This window comes from Uloborus diversus, chromosome 5 (genome assembly GCF_026930045.1).
Source record: "Uloborus diversus isolate 005 chromosome 5, Udiv.v.3.1, whole genome shotgun sequence".
NCBI classification, from domain to species: domain Eukaryota; kingdom Metazoa; phylum Arthropoda; class Arachnida; order Araneae; family Uloboridae; genus Uloborus; species Uloborus diversus.
In genome coordinates this window covers 77,519,211-77,542,276 of record NC_072735.1, presented here as the reverse complement: position 1 = coordinate 77,542,276, position 23,066 = coordinate 77,519,211, and the positions used below count along the sequence as shown (strand labels likewise).

At 34.8% G+C, this 23,066-nt stretch overlaps 1 protein-coding gene across 2 annotated transcripts in view; it reads left to right on the top strand.

Annotated features, from left to right (window-relative positions):
- LOC129222603 (uncharacterized) overlaps positions 1–23,066 on the top strand; it is a 156,344-nt gene that overhangs the window by 109,991 nt on the left and 23,287 nt on the right. For both annotated transcript variants that reach the window (XM_054857118.1, XM_054857119.1), the window contains exons 5-7: positions 17,472–17,580; positions 19,987–20,051; positions 20,207–20,356. In XM_054857118.1, coding sequence (XP_054713093.1) covers positions 17,472–17,580; positions 19,987–20,051; positions 20,207–20,356 — 324 coding nt within the window. The remainder of the gene's footprint in view (positions 1–17,471; positions 17,581–19,986; positions 20,052–20,206; positions 20,357–23,066) is intronic.

Genomic DNA, 23,066 nt, shown 5'->3' with positions numbered 1-23,066 from the left:
CTTTCAAATCTTGCAACTCAATTTTCGCCCACTTTCTGTGATCGGATTCTTTTGAAATTTAGAATGCGACCTCAGACCAGACGACAAATATTCTATGGCAAATTAATTAACTATTAATTATTCGGTTGTTCCAATTTTAATCAACATTTTTTTTTTATATATAATCCTCTAATATGAGGACGAGAAAATGCTCGCAAAAATTAGAATAAAATATCCATAGAACCCCCTGCTTTTTCTGCATCAGATAAAATTTGTTCTAATGTTCCAAGGTGATTAGAAAGTGAACTATAATTGTTTTTAACGGTGTTTTTGAAGAATGCTTTTATTAAAATGTATCCAACTTTCAAAGCGATATTAATATCGTTTTTACACACGGGGCTAGCTTACCCTAAATAAGAATCAACTTTAAAAAAAAAAAATCTATTACTTGTTTGCATTTCACTTGTCTTTGCTGTAGTTTAGTGATGACCCCAAAAAAAGTAAAAGAGATTTTACAAGCAGTAAAGATAGGTGCAAGGACTGGAGATTCTTTCAGTCACAAAACAAAACTTTTAGCAAATCATGTGTATCAAATATAACTAAATAATTGGCAATCATTAGTGGATAGTAAAAAAATTGTGCATTAGAAAATTTTAGATAATAAACACAAATCACGACTTGCAATGTGAATTGAATGAAACTTTACCAGATATTAAACATTGTTAGAATCAAGCAACTTCTTGATTTAATAACAAATTGAAGGGGGAAAAACAGCTGCTTTCTTTGTTTGAATGCTAAAAATTAGTTATAAATACTTGGAGTTTTTAATTTAAAGAATATATGTTGTAGCAATTTGTGTGTTTATTTGTATACATTTTTTTTTGGGGGGGGGGACATAGGCGCCCACATGCAGAATTTTAAGGGGGGATTCAGATATTTTTCTCACGGTTTTGCAGGATATTTCCCCCATGAAAACCGATTTAAGTACAGATTAGAGTTATTAAAGTTTGACAATTTTAATAACTTATTAATGGCTGGAGAAGAAATGTTTTTACGTTTTTGCAAAGAAAAAGTACTAAAATCAAGGAAGTTCTATTTTCTAAGGGGGAACTTGAGCCCCCACTTGCCCCCTTATATCGGAGCCCACGGGGGGGGGGGCTTTTCTATACATAATACGCTTTATTTGTAACAACCCCAAAAAGATTGTGAACCGTTGGAGCAGATTCAGAAGATTCAAGTAATTCCTAACTTTTTGTCATTCAGGTACAGATGATACTGATAAAACGGAATAACACTGAAATATAACTGAACGATAGTGGTAAAAAAACTGGGCAGTACTGAAACAAAATTTGTATCTAAATGTTATTATTATTTATATCCGTTGTATAAAACAGTATGATATCGAAACAGTATGAAATCAAAATCGAATTTTCTGAGATAACTCTTGCTTTTTTAAAAAAATATCCTTGGTCTTTCGAAGAATTTTTTCCAAAACAATAATTCACTTCCTTCATACACCGAAAGTAGTCAAACACATTTGCAATCTCTCACTTCTTTTTCTTTCTTCTGGACTTGGAACACACTCGGTTAATATGTTTCTTTCCTAGCCTTTTTCCAAAATTAGCGAAGTGAATGTTAGTGCTGCCATCTACTATTGCGTTTTGTAAATAAAACCTTAATTCTCTAATAAGAAGAAATTTTTCTCGAAGTGAAAAGAAAAACATATACACATATGTAATAGCAAAAGCAGGGACTGATCTACGCAATGGGGCCCAAATAGGAGGATGTCTTGGCGCAGACTGACATTGATTTTTTTTTTTTGGGGGGGGGTACAGGTTTTTTTTCTATTTTTTGCTGGGCTTTCTCTCTTGAGGTTTACAAGGTATTGGGGTGGGGGCATCCCTGAATTTACGGGAAGGCATTTGGGGCGCTTGCCCAGGGCCCTCAACTTGTATTTGGCCCCAAATTATTTTATCAATTCTATTAATACTTACATACAATTATCAATCTTGTATACAATCGTTCTGTGACTAGTTTTAAGTAATTTTTGAACAAAAAAGTATTTTTTACTTTTTTTTGTATTTTATCAATGTATCCGATCAAGTACATCTGGAATGATGAGGGAATAGCAATATTGTTTTTTTTTTTTTTTTTTGAATGCGTACTGTACTATACCTATACACGGGGGGGGGGGCGCTAACCTTGACTCTCAAAGGGCACACAGGTGATGGCGAAATAAAAATGTAAAATAATAAATAAATATAAATTAATAAAGGCGCACAGCTTTGGGGGCGAAAAAAAAAAGTCGCATAAGTTAGGGGTAGGGGGGGGACGAATGGCTCACACGTTCAAGGGCGTTAAAAAACGAAGGCGCGCAGGTTCGAGGAGGCAAGGGCTTACAGGTGGGAGGGCACAGTGGCCAGGGCCCGATCAAGCCAAAGTGGTGCCCAGGTCCAGGTAAAATTTGGTACCCCTCTTGCAAGATAATCGGTACATTTTCGAAGTTATAGTTCCAAAAAAAGTGCAGAAAGAGCGAAATTTACCCTATTTTTGTGCCCCTAAAATTGTGGTGCCCAGGTCCATGGACCCGCTGGACCATGCATTAATCAGGCCCTGACAGTGGCCCTGCGTATACATGTTCTCGTATTATTTCATTCAGTAAAACATTTAACTCTCACAGTGTAGATCTTTGCACTGAATGGTTTTCGGTTTGGAAATCGAAACAGTCAAACAATTTTCCATGCAATTGAATTGGTCTGTTGAAATTGCTACGTACTCCTTTCCATCCAGTCAGAATAGTGCACTTTAAATGATGTTTCTTTCTAAAGAATTTTTATGACAATTATTTTCTTTCTTAATTTCTGCTTTTATGGAAGAAGCTCACGAATTTCTCGGCCTTTATTTCCCAATCGTGCTCGAGTTTCGAAATACGATTTGTGCACGTGATCTTGTTTTACAACCTTAAAATGAGGTACCAAACGCTCCGAAAATTTAGTTACTCGAATAAAATGGCACGATTTCTTGAAGATCGTCTGTTTAAGGGAGTTTTGTGATATAACATTGTTACTTCATAAAACTATAGGCATATTTCTTTTTTTGCTCCAAATGCTGCTAAAAGGTGTTAAAACTTTTTACGTGCTGCTATTATGTACTTTAGGCGTAGTAGTAATTTCGTTGAATGGCATCACAACTAATTTTGTCACTGGCAGGGGCACGGAGGGAGGGGGGGGATCTACCCCAGAATCCTTAGCCTTAGCGAGCAAAAAATAGCTCTTATTTTAATGTGTATGTTACCACACTGGGCTTAGCAATATGATTCAGAACGAACTGTTTTGAGGTAGCAAATTATTCCCCCGCTACCCCCCTTTGCCGAACCGTTGAAGCATTGAGAAGAGATAAAATGGAGTGAAGAATTTCATTCTTAAAACCGAGTCCACGTCACGTGATAGATTTTAAAGCAAAGCATTGGAAGAAATCAGGTTACTTTCATTAGTTTCGAGCAAGACGTGTCAAACATTTGTCGTTGCCGGGTCACGTGACCTGGGGTCTTAGTCTCATCTTTTGCTAAGCCAATGATTGGACTCGCTCCCTCCATTTACTAATTCCTGCTCTAAGCGTTGGAGCTGGTAATTTTAGTGACGTAGCCAGAAAACAATTTCAGAGTGAATTTGTTTAGATATCGGAGGCAGGGGCGCCCCGATGAAAGGTCACGTAGGTCATTGTGACCGTCCAAAAATTTCCTTATTTGGCAAATTTTGTCTGACGATTCGGCAAAATTTGGAATTCTATCCGACAAATTGGAGAGCGCCCCGATCGGAGAGGGATGTGGTTAGTTTTAGACATTTTCTGTGGTCAAAGAAGGGAAAACAGGGCGTTCTGGGGAGGATATGTCCCCGAATACCCCTTTGTCTACACTCCTGATTAGTTAATTAATTTTGTCATATTTCACAGGTTCTTTTCCCATGTGAAAAAAAAAATGTGTTCATTTTTTACGGGGGTGGAGGTGAGGGCGGAGAGAGAGACATTTGATGACTCTCGTTTAAAAATCGCTTTTGAATGGCATTCATCTGTTACGAATACGGGGAGAAAAAGAAAAAAAAAACTGCAGTCGCATCATTCCGATTCCTCCCGTTTTGTCGCATTTATTCTCGAGCATATCTTTTGCATTCTCCGACGGATTTTTCTTTTCTTTTTTCCTGAAGGGAAAGCGATCCCCCGAATGTTTGGGGGAGTTTCCATTGCACGTGGTCGTCCTCACGTAGCCCCGTGCACAGCTTTCTTCAAATGGGAGTACGTGATGTCAGACTTGATCTGGATAAATAAGCAAATCAATCGGTTTGATTTCTCACGTGCTCTCCAGATGGGTAGATGTGCGTCTGTGTATATACAGCACTAAACTTTTCTAAGAAAACTTTCACACGGAGATTTTTTCTGTACTCTCACACTCACATATCTGATCAGTGTTAATATTGATGGAACGAAGTTTACCAAAAAAATAGATGTTATACGTCTTACTAACAGGGCGCGTGCACATTAATTTTGGGGCCCGTCACAAATGACTTTTCTGCCCCCCTCCATAATGTTTGCCCCTATATTTCACCCCTAGTTTGAAGTATTGGGCCCCCTTTATGCTCGGGCCCGAGCCAACAGGCGTCCCTTCTTCCCTCCTGTGCAGCCCCTGCTCACTAAAGACTACACTTTTCTTGGAAAAGTCCTTCGCACTGGGTTTTTAAATATTTTTTTAGCTTCGCACATTCGATCTGTATTAAAAAAAAAAAAAAAACATTGGATGGAGCTTCCCAAAAATTTAATGTAATGTATGACGCCAAACTTTTTCTTAAAAATCTTTCAGACGGAGAATTATTTTTACTCTCATACTTTTCAACTCTAACATTGATTTTTGTTACAATAGATTATCTAAATGGAGGGAGGGAATGTTCTTACAAAACGCCATTATGTTACATAGTAAATGAATATCTAAATAACTACCATAAACATACAATGAGTTTGTACAATTTTATCAGTCATACTAATTTCATTTCTCAAAACAAATTGAAATAATAATAATAATAACAACAATATTATTTTAGTCACCAAAATATAAATAAATAAATAAATAAATAATGGAAAGCATCCCTCTGGGTGAAAATTTTCTTAGGGGGGTTGAATCCTATAAACCACCCCCTTGAATACAGCTCTGTCAATCTGTTTTAAAATTGATGAATGAACTAGCTTGCAAAAAATAAATAAATGTCGCTTGCAGCAAAGACAAATACACTTAATGAAATATATCGCACTAACCTTTTTTCTTATAAATCTTTCATACAGAGATTTTTTTTTCGGGGGGGGGGGGGAGGGATCTCCTATTTTTCTACAATACATATTCGATTTGTATTAATATTGATAGACGAAGTTTACCAAAACATTGATGTCGCGTTAATACTATATCTATGCATACTACTTGACAAGTTCAAGAAATATAACGCGGATTTTTTATGTATTTTTTCCTTTACTCACACACTTTTCAAAATTGATTGAACAAAGCTAACCAAGAAGTTAATGTATCAACAAAGACAATATACTTGATAAAGTAAATCACTAAATGTTTTTCCCCTCAAATTGAAAAAAAAAGGAAGGAGAGTAGAATCCACTATAAAATAAAACGTTATGCTCCCCTTTACTTACATTGACCATGCTTTCCACTTAGAACGGAACACTCTCTGTTTTAGGTTACATGCCCTGTTGTCTTGACCCCGAATCCCGAATTTGGAAACCCGAAATGCCTCGTTTCCTGAAAGAAACTTAAAAAAGAGCGTCGACTAATAAAAACAAATACAAAAAGAGAGGAGAGACCCAAATACTGGAAATAATTTGAATGGCATGAACTTTTTTCACCCCAAAACAGTTTTTTCACTTTATGAGTAAGTTGTGGACAGCAGTGTTAATCTTTGTGTAGTTGTGAAAAGTCTTGCCAAGAATTTTTTTCTTCTTCTGAATTTACACCAAACATGCGTGAACAAATATGTATCTTCTGAAAAGTATAATAAACAAATTCTTTATCTTCACGTGATGAATCTAGTATTTTTCTTGAAAAGTGCGAGGTTCAAAAGAACACGCGAATCTAAATTTTTAATACGCATCCTAATACCGAAAGAATTGGAAAAAAATATATTTTTTACGGGATTTTTTTTTTTTTTTGAAAAGAAACGTACGTTTCCTGGTTTTTTTTTTGGGGGGGGGAGGGGAATGAGCAATTTACGTTTACTCTGTGATGTTTAGTAAAAGTTAACGCCCTTAACTCGGAAGTTTGATAAAATTCAAGAGTGATACAATAATACAAACATTATAATCATTATATACTACTGTTATCACTTTAGAAACAATTTTTTCACGAAAAACTCAAAAGTGTCAGTTCCAGATTAAAACTGGGTTATTACACTATTTAAATGTAAAGTTAATTTTTATGCGCCAAATAGCCACAAATTTAAGGTCAAATCGAGTAATGTTATTGGTTAGTTTCTGTTTTTTTTTTTTTCTATTTCTTTTTTGTCTCAAAATAAATAAGTAAATAAATGATGTACTGATATTGATGCTGTCGTGACGTAAATAAATGCACAAAGCGCTGATGAGGATATCATTACCTAAATCTCATGTTCAAAGAATGAATGACAATAAAGGAAATACTTCTTGACACATCAAAAAATAAAGCATGTACGATTCTTTTACTTTCAAAACTTTCTTCGAACAAAATTGCAATTTTGTTGTTCCTTTTCGCATAATTGTACACAAGATTCTTCAGATACTTTCAAGATCATTTTTTGTTTTTTCTCTGTAACTGTGACCTCATAAAAGAATCGTCTGCTGTCCCAGTAACCTATTTCTAGCATCTGAGATAACTTTTATAAGGCATAGACATTAAACTAAATCTTCCGTCGCTTCCAACCTTTTATCTCTTTTTTTTTTCCTATTATTTTTGCTCATACCAGAAAGTCCACACCTAATATTTATATATATCTTTTACGCTTATTTGTTTTCGTTGCAGCCGCGTAAAACGTAAAGAAAATTTTATTTATTTTTTCTTTCCTTAGTCTCTCACGTTTGTTTTCCGGACCTTCTATAAACCATGACCTTGTGATCCCTATGACCTAAGCATAGACAGAGCGCATAAAAATTGTGTCAGAATGAATCGATGTTTAGATAAAATGTTGATTTTAGTGCGTTTTTCCTCATAATGAACTTGCTTTTGTTTCCGTGATTAATAAAGAGATCTTATTATTTTTATCATTATTTAATACACGCGTCCTATTATTCTAATGTAATTTCTTTATGGAACTCGCGATCAAGATATAGCGAAATTATTTCCGAACAGCGTAGATCTTTATTTATGTGCTGATTTTTTAATTTATTTGTTTGCTCTGGTATTAGATTCTTATTTCTTTTTTTCTTTTTCTACTGACATTAATAAGAATGAATAAGATGTTTAATTTTATAAAATAAAAGAGGAAAGGGCAGGAAAAGAAACCCTACATTGAATCATTGTGATTCTAACAGCAGAGTAACATCGAGAAATAAAAAGTTAGGAATCTAAGACAAAAGCTGTATTCACGTTTCAAGAACTCTTCCACTGCAACTACTTTGAAAAGTTGTTTTTACATTCATTTCTTATACACGTGGCCATCAAATGAAAATTTTTACCGTATCACCGAATCTGTGTCTCCGTCTTCTTGGACATTGATTGAACTTCTTTGTGGCAATACCTTGGTTCCTGGAAGAGTATCATTGGGCTCTCCCCCCAGCAGATTTTACACAAGAACAGCAGGTGTATGTCCCAGGTATTGGGGACCTTCGCGACAGGGGGCAGTCGCTTTTTTGTTGGCCCTTTATCTTCTGATTACACCTGTCTTGAGAGGGCCATTCTTGACCTGTCCAAATTGTCTGTTCCCCGCCGTCTCGGTGAAATGGCACAGCAATCCTCGCACCTGTTTGGCGCTACCTGGCTGTCGTAGATCTTCTGATTTCAATGAGCTGAATTTTTCTAATTTGAATTGCTAATTCAAATTAGCAAAGTCATCCAAAAAGAAAATGCGTTTTTGAAAAATATGAAGCTAAAATGCATTTTTAAGACTACAAATTTGAAATTTTTTCGGGGGGGGGGGAGGAACCTCGGATCCCCCACTTTTATTTGTTTTTTGTACGTTAGCCCAATCAAAATATCGTTAGAACACAAGTGTAGTTGTTTCTGAAAATTGCACGAATTTCATGTTTACATATGTATTTTTTTTCTTTTGCGTTTGAAAGGGGGGGGGGTAACACCACAAATTACCTCCCCGGGTGTCACCCATGCTGCCACTGTATACGTAGTACTTTAACTAGCTTTTCAAGCACTATTTGCAGTTTTTCGAAACGTTGATTATTACTAGTAAAGGCTAAAAGTCAAAGCGGGATAATTGCTAAAAGTCCCTACTAGGAAATAATCCAAACGCAATGGCAGATTTTAAGCGGGCCTAAGGCACTAGCGGCGCGGATAAAGGGAAGTTTTTAGTCAAAACCCCTCCCAGAACCTCCGTTCTAATCCTAAATACTGTTGTCTATATAAGTGGCGCAGCCAGAAAAATTCTGGGAGGGGTTTTCAAAATCGAAGCAAATTTTTCATTCATAACACTCGGTTAAAAATAATTAATAATTCTTATTGATATCACTATGACTTTAAAACAAAGAAAGTGGGAAAAAAGCACTGTAGAAGTTTTACTTTAGTCTTATATTCATTTTTTGTGGGGTTTTTTCGCGAGATCATTTAAAACCTCTTCTTCAAATACATCAATGGCTTTAAGAATGTCAAATGGTAGAGGTGCTCATCATCAAATATTACTCGTACATTTAAGAATTGGAAAGCAATTTGGCTGCTTGTACGGGGAAAATGAATGTATTGGAGTTATGGGGGGGGGGGGGGAGGTCAACCCTAAAACCGCTCCCGTGGCTGCGCCACTGGTTTATGTACAATATGATCTGGGGCGTGCACGGGGGGTGCACCTGTTGTCTCTGCCCCGAACCTGGAAGGTGTCCAATTTTTTTTAATGAGGGGGTGAAATATAGGGTTAAACACAAACGGAAGGGGCCCGTAAAAGTCATTTGTGAAGGGCCCCAAAATTTCTGTGCACTTCCCGGAATATGATTAAAAAAAACCCCATCCAAAAGGTTATGTCTGGCTGCTGCTGCGTTCTATATTTTCTTGGAAAACAATGATGAAATCATAAAAGATGTATGTAATCCATTTTGATTATTTTTTCCTTGATTTGAACATAAATTTACAAAAAAATTTATTAGCTATTTTTTCAGAACACCAGAAGTTATCAAAATTACCTCAGCATCAATCAGCTACTAATTTTGAGTCAAAAATTATTTATTAAACTGTGAGATCGTAAATCGAGTTTTACATTTACTTTTTGACTATGCATAAATTGAAAACACATATTAAAAATTATGCTTAAACATTTACACCGACTGATATTTTTATTTTTACTAAATCTGTTCTGTGTATACATGTACAAAAAAAAAATGAGAAACGTAGCAAATAATACTTAAAGGGGCTCCCAAAAGTGTTCGTACACCTACGACTTTCAATGAAATAGGCCTCTATGCATTGGTTAGAATAAATATTTCGGAATAGGTATTTATTTATAAGATCTATGATCTATTTTGAACAAAACTTCACGAAAATTTTTAATAAAACATTAAAATTTAATTTTTAAAAAATAAAAAACCAAAAAGTGACGGAAATGTTATTTCACAAAAGTCTTCGTATACTTTGAAAAAAATGTCAAAAAATTGGTAAATAATCTAATTTTTTACTAATTTTTTTTAGTAGAATATCATGCAGTATCAACAACAGCTTTTAAACGTCTGGGAATAGATTTCATTGTTTTTTCTTTCTTTTTTTATGCAATTTCTGAATAAGTGTTCAGCCGCATTTTGAGTCTTACTGTTTCTAGTTCGCTTTTCGTTTCAATGGTGTATTTTCGTAATCTAGCCACCAGATATCTCCAAATATGTTCCACGAAGTTTAAATCTGGCGATTGAGGAGATATTTCTAAGTTTAAGGACAATTTTTGAGGCACCAAACGCAAACGTGTACTTCTTATCGTTATTTTGATAAAAAAACAAAGTTGTTTCCGATTGCCAAATTTTGGGCTAATAGTTTAAAATTGTTTTTTGAAATATTTAAGTGAGCTGCATGATTAATTATTTCATCAAAAAATTCCAAATTTCCAAGTTCTGATGCTGTTATGCACCCTCACACAAGAACACCTTCACCATCCTGATTAACTGATCCAGCTAAGTTGTTAAGATTAAATTCCTCATTTTTTCTTCTATTAACAATTATACATCATTTTAACCCAAAATATTGAATTTATTTTTATCTATAAGTAAGACGTGTTCCAAAACGTTTTGAGCTTATTTATCATTGATTTTACGCCGGAAAACGTAAGTTTACTGTTTTTCGCACAAACAAGAAAATTTCTGCGGGAAGATGTCCCCGTTAATCCAGCTAATCAGAGAACTTGGTGAACAATTTTAGGTGAAAATTAAACGTGAAATGTTTCATTCAAATCTGCAGAAACTTTTTCAGAGCTCAAATGTGCATTTTTCATAATTTTTCTAACTGTAAACCTCCGATCACGCTTTGTTAACTTTGCCAGTTGATCTTTTTTTACTTTGTTTTTGATCCGATTCTTGTCTTTAAAACATTTTATCAAGCACTTCACTATAGAATGGTATAAATTAACTTATTTAGAGACATTTCAAACCAATTTATTGCTACTGTGAAGGAAAAAAAAATCAAATTTCGAATCGTGTTTGTTGTTTTCTACTCATACCTGCCATTTAAAAATAATAAGCAGAATATTAAGGAATAAATAAACAAAAAATTAAAGACAAATGACTTTACAGTGTCATTACAATGCAAAAATAATGAAAAAAACCACATATGATAATTTTAATCATGAATTTATTCGAAACTATTTCAGTGTACGATGAATTTTGTTGTGTGTTTTTTCTCTGTCTCATCGTTTTTGACAAATTTCAAAAATAAAATTTGGCAATATTTTGAAAAAAACTACTGGGTTTTATTCAGAATGGCATAGGAATGGTGTGAAAAAAAAAAAAAAAAAAAAAATGGACTTCATATTCGAATTCAGTTCTGCGTTATTTTGGTTTTACTACAAAATTTCAAGGGGGACGAACACTTTTGGAAGCCACTGTAGGGACATTAATTTAGCTTAGAACTTACTCTCTTGCACTGTACAGAAAAGAAAAAAAGAAAAGAAAAGAAAAGAAAAGAAAGAAAAAAAAAGCATTCAAGTGCAAATGCTATGAATTTCTGAAAACAAAAAAATTACATAGAAATTTTTTAAATCGTCAATTTTTCTGAATGAAAATTACCTATTCGAACCCCCTATTCCTCCCCCCCAAAAAAATCCACAGTTTGCCCCAAGTTCTAGAAAGTTATGCCTTTACTAATTAATAGGCAATATGCACCAACTAGGTAAAACATAATTAACCCGGCAGGCGAGGACAGGTGTATATTTTTGGTAATCATTAGTGGCAAATCGTTTCCGGAGATACATTTTCGAAAAATAACATCACACATTCGTTTGCTAATTTTTTCCATAAACGGAAAAGTAAGTCTCCTAAAACATATTTACCATTTTTTTCTTCTAAGTCACTTCGTCGAACTGCATTAAGGATGTGTTCCAAGAAACGCATGTGGTATCTATGTCAACCTTTTCTTCTGGATAAGTGAAAATTGCTTCTGTCCTGTCTCATTGTCCATTGGAAGAGATCCCCACTGAGGGTTGAGCGGCAAGAGCGGAAGTACGACGCAGAGGACGGAATAATCCTCTGGAACACTTTTTGAAGTCTTTGTAAGCCGGTGGTTCAAGCTACCCGCTCGTATTTCTGCGTAAAAGCCGAGCATTCCAACTAGATATCTTGCTGCCGACGTCACGTTTCCAGTTTTAGAAGGTTTGAATGGCAAATTTGGAAACTACGTTTCAAGTTAGAAAGGAAATACCGATAACAGTTTATGAGCCTATTTTTTTTCTCTCTTTCCGAAACACTCGCAAGAAACGGTAGCGTTTAGTGTGTGTGGGGGGGGACGTTATAACCAGGGCCGGCTCTAGTAGTTCTGACGCCCTAGGCGATAGTGACAAGTGCCCTCCCCCCACTGAATAATAATAATAATAATAATACAAAGTGATAGTACGAGTCTATCAATAAAATAGAAATAATAGTGTTTAAAATTAAAGTGCGTTTCTAGGTAAATTCTAAACTGGGTTTTGCATATCCAAGCACTGGTATACACTTTATATTATCTTTTTTAACATTAAAGTAGCGCATTTTATGGCACTGAAATCGATATTTTTTTTTCAAAAGACTTATAAATCATGCAATTTGCCGGCTCTAAAATTAAATTGAATTTCTAGTTAAATACCGAACTGTGCATTGCATGTGGGTACACACTCTAAACTATTATTATTTTTTTTTTATTTATTTATTTTTTATTTATTTATTTTATTTTTATTTTTTTTAGCATTGAAGCAGTGAATCTTATGGCGCTGAAACAGATATTCATAGTTTAAAAAAAAAAATGTTTCAACTTCGAAAGGCGGCCGCCTAGGTTTTCAACCCCGGGAGCCGGGCCTGGGTATAACAGGTCCCATGACTAAACAAAATGTTAAAAACTGCGAATGTATGAAAAGTTATTGAAAAAAAATAAATAAAAATACAACTTCCATTTGTGTTTTCCGCTCCATCTACTTATCTATAGATCTGTTTACACAGGGGTGCCCACCAAGGGGGGGGAGGCAAATTTCAATGGTGCATACAGAGCCCGATCATTCTGATATTGGACATGGGGCACATTTCTGTTTCAGGGCCCCACCCCCTAAGATTTTTGAAGACACTGGGCATGAAATTAATTTTGAGTCTCTCTCTCTCCCTCCCCCCTCTATTCCAGCTTATTCTGAAGCTAGAAAATATTTCGATTTTCGATACTTATTGAAACAACCATGCTAAATTTGTTGCTACCTCATTATCACAACATTTAAAAAGTAGAAGAGATATAGTATACGATGTACGATGTGGTTAAACTTTGCCAGTTTACCATAAATCTCAAAGTTATCTATGATATAACTTTTAATAGTAAACAAAGACTAAACTTGGAGGGGTTTTAAGACCTGCAAAGATATCAAAATTTTAAGGGAAATTTTTATCAAGAAATAAGAGACTTTTTCCTTGTCTTAGCATTTGCAAAAATATCAATGACATCACTGTATTCTAGATTCTGAGTGAAATCATTATTTATTTTTAATTAGCATGATAAATTAAGGAGATTTTGGGCCCCCTGAAATCTAAGAGAAGGGGCCTGTGCCCCGCATGCCCCTGCGGTAATCAGGCTCTGGGTGCATACTGCGCCATTAAAAAATTTCAAAGGGGTGCTTTGAGGGGTATTATTCACTTTTCTTCGCGATATTTGCGGGGGTGCGCCCTAGCTCTTAGGGGGGAGGGCACCCTTGGTTCATATCTAGCTATCAATTTATATCAATCTATTTATGGGTGATTCTCTCCAAACAGGGCAAAGAAGAATTAAGAAATTGTTTTCGATAAACTTCGTTAAAAACACATGATTTATTTTTTTTCCGAGTTATTCTGAGCTCATGTATATCGGGGAAAATATTGGCCATGGCTAATCATATTTATTTTTTACACAAATTTTCTTTCTTTCTCTCTTTTTAAATAAGTAAGAGAGTGATGCCTACCAATAACCTTTGTATTATTTTGTTTGTAAAACATAAAGAAATTCGGTTTATTACCATTTATTTTACAACAGCAATAATTTAATTTTAATCCCATAACACAATTGTCAAACATCATCCACTCACGCTTAATCACTCCCTCACTTATGAGGGAAGGCGAAGGATTGACGAATTTCTAAGAAATGGCCATTTACTTTTTTACAATCATCTGAAATGAGATGGGTTGGATTTCACTATATATAAATCAATAGTAATAAGAAAATTTTAATATTTACCTGTATTCAGTAGGGGCTGATGAGGTAAAAGAACTTCCTGTTCACTCTGTCAAAACTCCCCTCTGAGAACTTTAGAACTTTAGAACTATATATATATATATATATATATATATATATATATATATATATATATATATATATATATATATATATATATATATATATATATATATATGCAGTTTGCTGTGATGACTACGAAAACGATCTAATTCCGTCAAATAGCTTTATGTGCCCTTTAGTAACAGTTAGAAGAATTTTGATAGATTACGTAAGAAGGTGGGGACATCATTCAATAACGATATTAATGTTAACATTTGAAAAAATAAATTTCAAGAATATATTATAGCTCCTATTTGAACATAAAATCAAATTATTAAAAAAAAAGTAATACATTCTTACTTCAATATTGCAAATATTAATTTTAAAAGTTGAAATCTTGTGGGGAGACAGTACGAAAGAGTGACAAATGAATAATTTGTGATAAAGTATTAATTAATATCTAAATTATAAAAACTACCAAAATAACTTTTAAGCATCATATTATGCATACTTTTTGAATTTATTTCAAAAACAATGAAAAACTAATGAGAAATAAGCTTGGTATATTATTTTGGCATTATTTGGAATGAATCACTCTTATTTCTATTTCATTTTGAGATAATTCCGAATTTTGAAGCGCCATCTCCCGAATTCCCTAACGAAGTAAATATTTCTCGAGTTTTCACCTAAAGAACAAAATCCCGAAAACGTTTTTTTTTCCTTCAGTGATTAGAATTTCGGGAAAAATCCCCATAGTAAAGCCTTCACGATCGCAAAAACGAGACATTTTTAAGCACGAGTATAAAAACATCATATGTCTGATTATTTTTGAAACAATAGTTATTTCATTTTCCTTCTTTTCTAAATTGTTCCCCCCCCCCCCCAAAAAAATGCCGTGAAATGTTAACGAATTTTCTATTTACTTCCTAAATGTTTACCTGGTACAAGGAATGTTTATCAACGCTTATAAGAGCAGACAAACTTCTACCAATTTTAAAACATTTTTTAAAACCTAAGTTTTCAGTATAACCCCGATTTAACGATTGTCAAGGGAGTGGAAAAAGTAATTGTTAAATCAAGTATATCCTTAAATCGAGGAGCATGGACATTGAATGCAGCCAAATCCGGAGCAATGAAATGTACCATTTAATTGAGGAAATCGTTAAATCGAGGAACGTTAAATCGAAATTATATTATTATTTTTTACTTCAAAAAGTATAATCTCAATTCCCTTAAAATTCTTCTAGGCCTCCCCCCACCCCCATTCCCTGGTTAATTCCCACTCCTGTTTTATACTAATCTGTTTGTTATTAGTGTTTTAATTTCTACTTTTTTTCGTTATTTATTTCCATGCCTTTAAATTTACCAGAGCTGAAGATATTTTGTAGAAAGGTTTCCTTACCATGTTTTCCCTTACAAAAATCCCTATTTCCTCCCTTTGGAAAAAAGAAGAGAATATCTCTCAGGCACGCGCCAAACTGCAGGGGTCCCTTGGCTGGGTGGGGGGACTCAGGTATCTTTGAGTGGCATCGACGGGGGCCTCTCGAATTTTGTTGTTCGAAGTACCTATTTCAGAATGTTACAATTGTTCCTTCCTGAGACTCCTCGATTTCAGATAAGTTTTTCTTCTCTTCATTCTCTTGGCATTTTCAACTCCCACCTCCGACCTCCGTTACTTGTGTCACTTGTTTGATCTTCCAAACAGCGTGAAGGGATAAGTTGTTTGGAAATGAATGAAACAAAGATTTTTTTCTTTCTTTTTTGGAAAGGGTTGAGTTCGATTAGCAACTACTTAACATTCCTGGTGTAGTGGTGCGTATTTAGGTTCACCTAACCCTAAAGAAGCAACAACAACAACAAAAAAGGCAGCACAATTTAGCTGTCAAAGTGAAAGTTTGAAAGCCCTATAGTTACCTGAGAAGAATAAATTCATTCACACATAGCTATGGCTTTGTGAATTAATTGTTTGCCTCTTTTTTCGTAATACAAAATGTACATATTTTCTGTAGTGACTGAGTTCATTTTAAGAGGGAAAGAAAAGAAAAAGAATTTGAAATAAATTTTAAAATTTTTGACAGAATAAAAGTTTTTGCAAATCAAGGGAAAAGCAAATTTGAAACACTTTTTGTTTTTTGAAACTTTTTTTTCCGTCTTATTTTGAATTTTTGTGTCTTTTCGAGGACACAGTAGAGTTAATTACTCCGTGTTTCTAAAAGTTAGTTCTGCACACATTTTTACATTTTATATTTGTACATTTTACCTTTTTATTTGTTACTTATTACTTTTGCATTTTTAGAGTTTACCTTTTATATTTTACTTGTTCCATTTTTAAATTTTACTCTCTCTTCATGTGTTTGTGCTGAGTGCACTATCTGTGTGCACTCTACTCAATGAATCCTATGTTCAAATGCTACTGCTAAAAATAAATGAATAAAGCAGAAAGTTTTGCATAAATTTCCGACCATCTATTCAGACTAAACATCATATAAAATGAACACCAATAAAAGAAACACTTTTCCCCCCATAATGCATAAAGTAAACCTAAAAAAAAAAAAATATGTATACACAGTAAGAAATGTGTACAATTGTAATACATTCAACAAAACTTTCAGTTAAAAATATATAAAATATGTTTTTTTTTTTTTTTTTTTTTTTGAGTATGTTAGGGACAAAGTTTGAAAGCATTCAATAGAATGCCTAGGCATTCTTTTGAATGGCGGATTCAATGAAATTTGAATGTTTTAGATAGAGAAATGCCTACCTAAAATTAGCCAGCAGTGTGTGAAACGATTCATATTTCAAACATTTCTTATGCGTTCTATAGAATACTAAATGAAAAAAGCAGCTGCACATCTCTGGTTCGTTTCGAATATCATATGAAGCAGCAAGGCATGTGACTTTTAACGCGCTTCAGGCTCAGAATTTGTCATTTCAAAATATGCAATTGAAGTGAAAATTGTTCAACAAAAAGTGTGGGAAATATGAATCGTTTCGTGCATCATACATTGCCGGCTAGGTTTAGCCCTTATAAACAATGCTTAGGCATTCTTAAAATTCTAGATTTTAAACTTTGCAAGTAACATATACTAATAACCTTATCAGAAACTTTTTCATACTTCACCTCGATAGAATTTGATTCTATTGAACGCCTAGGGAAAAAATATAATTGATGTCATATTTCATGCTTTGTTCAAAACGTCTAGCATTATATACAATGCCCAAGTATTCTATAAAATCCAGGCGTTTCATACTTTGCCGCTAACATAACATACAATAAAATTAAAAACTTAATGAGTAGTATTAAAAAATGGCTTTTTTTTAAAAAGTGAAATTTCAAATTCTAAATTTTGTGTTCTTTTTCTAGGCCAAGCAGTCCTAGCAGGCCTGATGCTCTGTCTTTCCAAAAGAAGCACCTATGGGGTGATGACAACTTCCGTGTTTTTATTATGGAAAGTCCTGTAAATTTCACCATGGTAAGATTTTAGTTTTTATTGTTTTTACTAAGGTTTCATTTTGAAATGCCTAAATAATGCGCGAAAATAAAACTTTTCTAGAGCAATAATAATGAAAAATATTAAAAGTTTAATATTAGTAAGAATGATATTTTATCAAAGAAAACAAATTCAGATAATCCTGCTCATAAAAAATGCGTGAAAGTTTGTCCCTGTGATAATTATTTATATCTCTGTCCTAAGAGGGGCGCAGAACCTAAGCGGTTGAGAATCCCTGCACTAATCTATGCTTACTGTGGTTTAGCCAGCCTTGAAATTTAGTTAACATTATAAACAAAATGAAGTTTATTTTTAATTACCATTATTTTTCGTCTTTTGCATTAAAAAGCTTGTTGTACCTATCCTACCGACCAACGACACAGCAAGTGTAATAAAAGTTTCCGAAATAAGATAAATTCAAAACCAACCTTGGGACATTGCACTTGAGCTCTGCACTTGCCCCGTGGGGGTGAGCTGTTGGGCATTTAACCAGTGCATCGCTCTAACGTTACAACGGAAATATGTTTTTTAATTTTTTTTTCATTCATTTTTCTTATTTATTTATTTATTTATTTATTTTTCATTTATTTTCCTTATTTATTTATTTATTTTCTTTTATTATTTATTTTTTTATTTATTCATTTATTTATTTATTTTTTGCGAATTACCGATTCCAATGACAGATAGAATTCCAGTTATGTACCTCCCTGTCAAAAGCAACTCTTCGCCAAGAATACTTAAAACAACTTTTATGATTTTTTTGGCAGTTTACTAAAACCACCTTTTTATATTTTGCGTTATAAGTATAGGGGTGCTGTCCCCCTTCCAACTATCACGAAGACCCCACTGCTAGATCAACAACCCCCCACCTAAAGAGAAAACACCCTTAACCCCCCTAAACATTTTTTTAAGGCGCAGTCTGCTCCATGAACCATTTAGGTGGGCCCTCCTGATAGGCCCACGCCAAGCCTGATCGGTGCCGTCGTGCAAATGTCTTTTCAGCTCCTTTATGCAGTGGCGTTTGAGGAAAATATGGTTAACACCTGGAGTGAGGTTTTGTAGACAAATATAATGTGGGCAAAAATACGTTAAATATAAAGGGGGGGGGGGGGGCGCATCCAGGCTTGGCATTTTGAAAATTTTCTTATTTGGAGATACGGATTTAAAAAAGTCAAAAAAGAAAGGAATGAAAGAGAAATGTGGTTGGGACGTAATTAGCTGATCAATAATCAACAACATGGAAATTTTTAATTTCAAAATTCTTCTTCGGAATCAGTGCGAGGAGCATTCCCACCCCTAATGACACTACGAACTTATTATACATCTTAAACCGTTAAAGTAAAAATTATGAACTATTAATACAAACGAAATGTTGCTCAAGATGGTAGCGGTATCCTCTACATTTTTTATTTAAAAAAAAAAAATCAAATAAGAAGACTTAGTGAACAAAAATAAATTTTCCTCCGGTTTTCCGTACACCCGAAAATCGGAACATGATAAGTACTTAATTTTGGAATACAGGGTACATTTTTACTTCATATCTCGAAGTTATTTCGAGTCAGGGCCGGATTTGGAAGTGTGGAGGCCCCGGGACAACGAAGGAGTGGCGGCCCCTAATCAGAGTTCGAAAAGATCATCATATTTTCGAAAATATCCGATACTTTGATATATACCCGAATATTTTGATATATATGTGTATATCCGATATTTTCAACCCGTGAAAGTTAGGATATTTTTATTGTGGGGGCCCCTTTGGCCCTTTGTTGTGGAGGCCCCGGGGCAGTAGCCCCGCCTGCCCTCCCCTAAATCCGGCCCTATTTCGAGTCTAGTAACCAAAATGGGGAATAGCAAATTTGTTGCGCCTCGTATGCTCAGAGACACATAAAAAAAACATTCACCGCTCCACAAGAAAGAGAAACGCTTATTAGCATTAGTTAGCATCAAGTGTATTCAGTGTAAAAGCTTGCACTTTTGAATAGCATGTTTCGACACAAGGCGATCCTTTTTCCTTTTTGATAGGCAGCGAGACCGATTGCTTGTTTCAATGAACATTGTAATTTCACCGCTACCATTTACATAATGAATAGATCAATTTTGATTTTTAAATTGAAGATTTTTTCCCCTATTTGGAACATTTTTGATCGGAAGAGCTTGGCACCTTTTTAACTCTGGTGCCGTCGTGCTCAGCACGACCTTGCACATAGGGACCGCGGCCCTGCTTTCTGGGTACAAGATAAGTACACCAAAATGTGTTTCAACCAAAATGGTTTCTATTGAAAATGGGGAATAGCAAAGCATTGAAAATGGAAACCAGAGTTTTTACGCGATTCTTACATAGCATTTTCTTTACCTGTAATCGTTTTTAAATATATTTTGTTTTAATTACAGGGTGTGCAAAAGCAAGATCGGCATCTTTTTCTTTTCAACGATTTGTTACTGGTTGCTAAGCCAAGGTAAGTTTGCTATTGAAGTAAGAAGTTAAAATCTATCTGAATTTAGTTGTAAAAATTTTAGAACCCTTTAAATTTCTGGTTACCACGGAAGACGGCACAGCTCTTCCGGTTCTTAATTTTAAATGGCATTAAATCTTGATCTCTGCCTGTTGCAGGTCGGGTGGCACCTATAAATTGAAGGACAAGATTCGGATGAGCGAAATGTGGTTGTCACAATGCTTGGGCGACGTCTGCGAGTCCGTGAAACAAGCTGCCACCTCGTTTGTCATCGGCTGGCCCACCACCAATGTTGTCGTCACCTACAGGTGAGGGCCCTTTTCCGTTGGGGGATTAGTCTAGCGACGATTGGTGTCGCTGTGTTTTCCTAGTACCGTTTCTGTCGTTGAAGAAATATTTTCCCCAGTCCTGTGGAATGTGGTGGGTTTCAAGCCATTTGGAATTCGGAAACTATTTGGCTGCTTTCAACAATATTTATCAACAGAGTGCCTTACGATAGGCAAGGACGAAGTTCCAATTCAGCCAGGGGTGTGCACAGGGGGAGAGAAGGGACACTTGTTAGCCCGGGCCTGAAGGGGGCCCAAAATATTATTAAACATGAGGGGGGAAATATACGTAGATACTTGGGGGTAAACAAAAAAGTGGGAAGGGACATAAATGTCACTTGTGACGGGCAGAGGCGTGCACAGAAATTTTGGGGCCCGTCACAAAATGACTTTTCCGGGCCCCTCTCCATATTGTTTACTCTTATATGCTTCAATAATACCTTAAAAGAAATAGAAGCAATTAAGGGTGGAAGCCAAGCCTTGACAATGGGATCTTAAAGTAAACAAAAGATAACATCATGGAGCTGCTGACATTTGACAATTATCGAATGGGGATTGTTAGGTCAAATGGATATCAAATATGGGAGGGTGAATACTATTTATTTGCATTTAAATCAGTAATTTATAATGAAGAAAGTCAAAAGCGTTAATCCTCTTCATTTCAACCTCCTAATCAGGCCCGTCATTTGGAACATCAGGTAGTTCCATTGTCTCCCCCTTTATTTAAGAAACATTAGGTAAAACTGCGTTTTTGTATAAATTTTATTGATTTTTCCTTTAATATGTGAAATCATGGGGTCCACCAGAACTTATTTCCTAACTTTAACAGTCTAAACTCTATTGATTACGTAAAACTTGAAAAGGAGAGAGACGCTGAGCCTCCCGTTGGAGCTTTCAAACAAATTAAGCTCTGATCAGGTCTAATACTCAAAACACCAAATGTCAATAAGAAATTTGCAACTTGTTTTAATTTTTAATGCAATTTCTCGTCATCTCATCCGCAAAATAAACGTAAAAAAAGAAAAAAAAATCTAATAATATACTCAGCGACTCTCAATATACTTTAATGGGAATCATAATCTTGTAAAAAATTCTATTTGTTGCCTGTTCATTTATTAAGACATTGCGAATGAAAATTTGTAAAGACAATAAGCACAGTGGGTTTGCGAGAGAAAGCGGTCACTTTGGAATAACTTTACATATTTATGATAATTATCACTTAAATCAAAAGGAAAAGAAAGAAAGAAAAAAGTGCCCCATCACTTAGCCTCAGTCCATTATTTGCACACCTGAAGTAAACATCAAAACATTTTCAGTGACCAGAGTAATTTTTCGCATTCCAAAATCGAAAGTCGGTTTGAAAACAGAACTGACTGTTCTTTATGTAGTTCCAAGTAAATTGTATTTTATTGATGGGTTTTTCGTAACCACTCAACTCAACCACAAAACAAATCTCTCCAGGCCAAGTTAACATCAGACCGGTATACAAATGACCAAAACCTTTTACGGACGAATTCTCAACCCCAGAGGGCTGCAGTGGCCGTCTCCAGTACCTGTCAATCTCGTGCGCGGGTAGTAAATAGCAATCTTCCGTAGTAAGTTCCGTAAAGTAAAAGGAAATGCTATGGGGAAAGAGGGCGGCATTGCAATCAGCTTTCTTGAAGACAATATTAGCCTCGGAGAGAATGAGAAGTCGGCAGGTAAGGTCGACCGACTGACGGGAGACGATGGGCCAGGGAAATTGTTTAGGGACAGACTATACTTTTCCCCTCCAGCAATGGATATTTTCCCTACGATTGTTCCGAAGCAAAAGAAAAAAAGATTGAAATTGAACCGTATGCTATTTCAAAAACTAGTTTAGAAACAAACTCTAAAATTTCGGTGATAAGGCATTTCAGCACCATAACGGAATAGTTTCCGAAATTTTAAAAAATATTTTTTTCTGAAAGAACTTGCTTAAAAACGTAGGATTTTACCATTTTTTAAAAATAATTTGACAAAGTTTAATACTTTTTAACAATTATTTTAAATGGTGCAATTTCATTGTTTAGGCTTCTGCATATGACATCACAAATTATGAAATGCCATTAGCACAGAGCGCAATATTCAATACGCGCCTTTACTCATGTGTACTGGCAACGATATGGTTGATAGCAAGCGTAGAGCGCAATATTTAATTCGCTTCTGAATTATCATTTCCTGGAAACGCGGTACACAGCAAGCGTAAGCATTCAACGCGCCAGTGGAGATGTGCCAAAGTACATCATTTGTGACGTTATAAAGACCACGTCTTATCTTCAAAATTAGACATTTCAGAAAATTAATCAAAAATTAAGCGTTGGAAAATTAAAAGTTTTTTTTCCCCTCGTTCCATGGTTATTATTATTATTATTATTATTATTTGCTTATTCTATCAATTTCAGTGATTAAAAGTAGTACTTTTGACTGAAGGAAACAACCCCATTATTAATATTCGGTGAATGTTACGATATCTTCTTCAGAAAAGGATACACATACAGTGAATATTCCTATCTTTCTACAGACGGTTAAAGGTCATTATTGAATTATTAGTATTTTGTTCAGCGTTTTAGAAAAATTCTCTTCTGTTGTTCTAAGAGCAATTGTTTTCTACGGAGCTGTCCATAATGTCACACTTTTTCCCAAACATTGACCCCCCTTCTCCTGTTGTCTC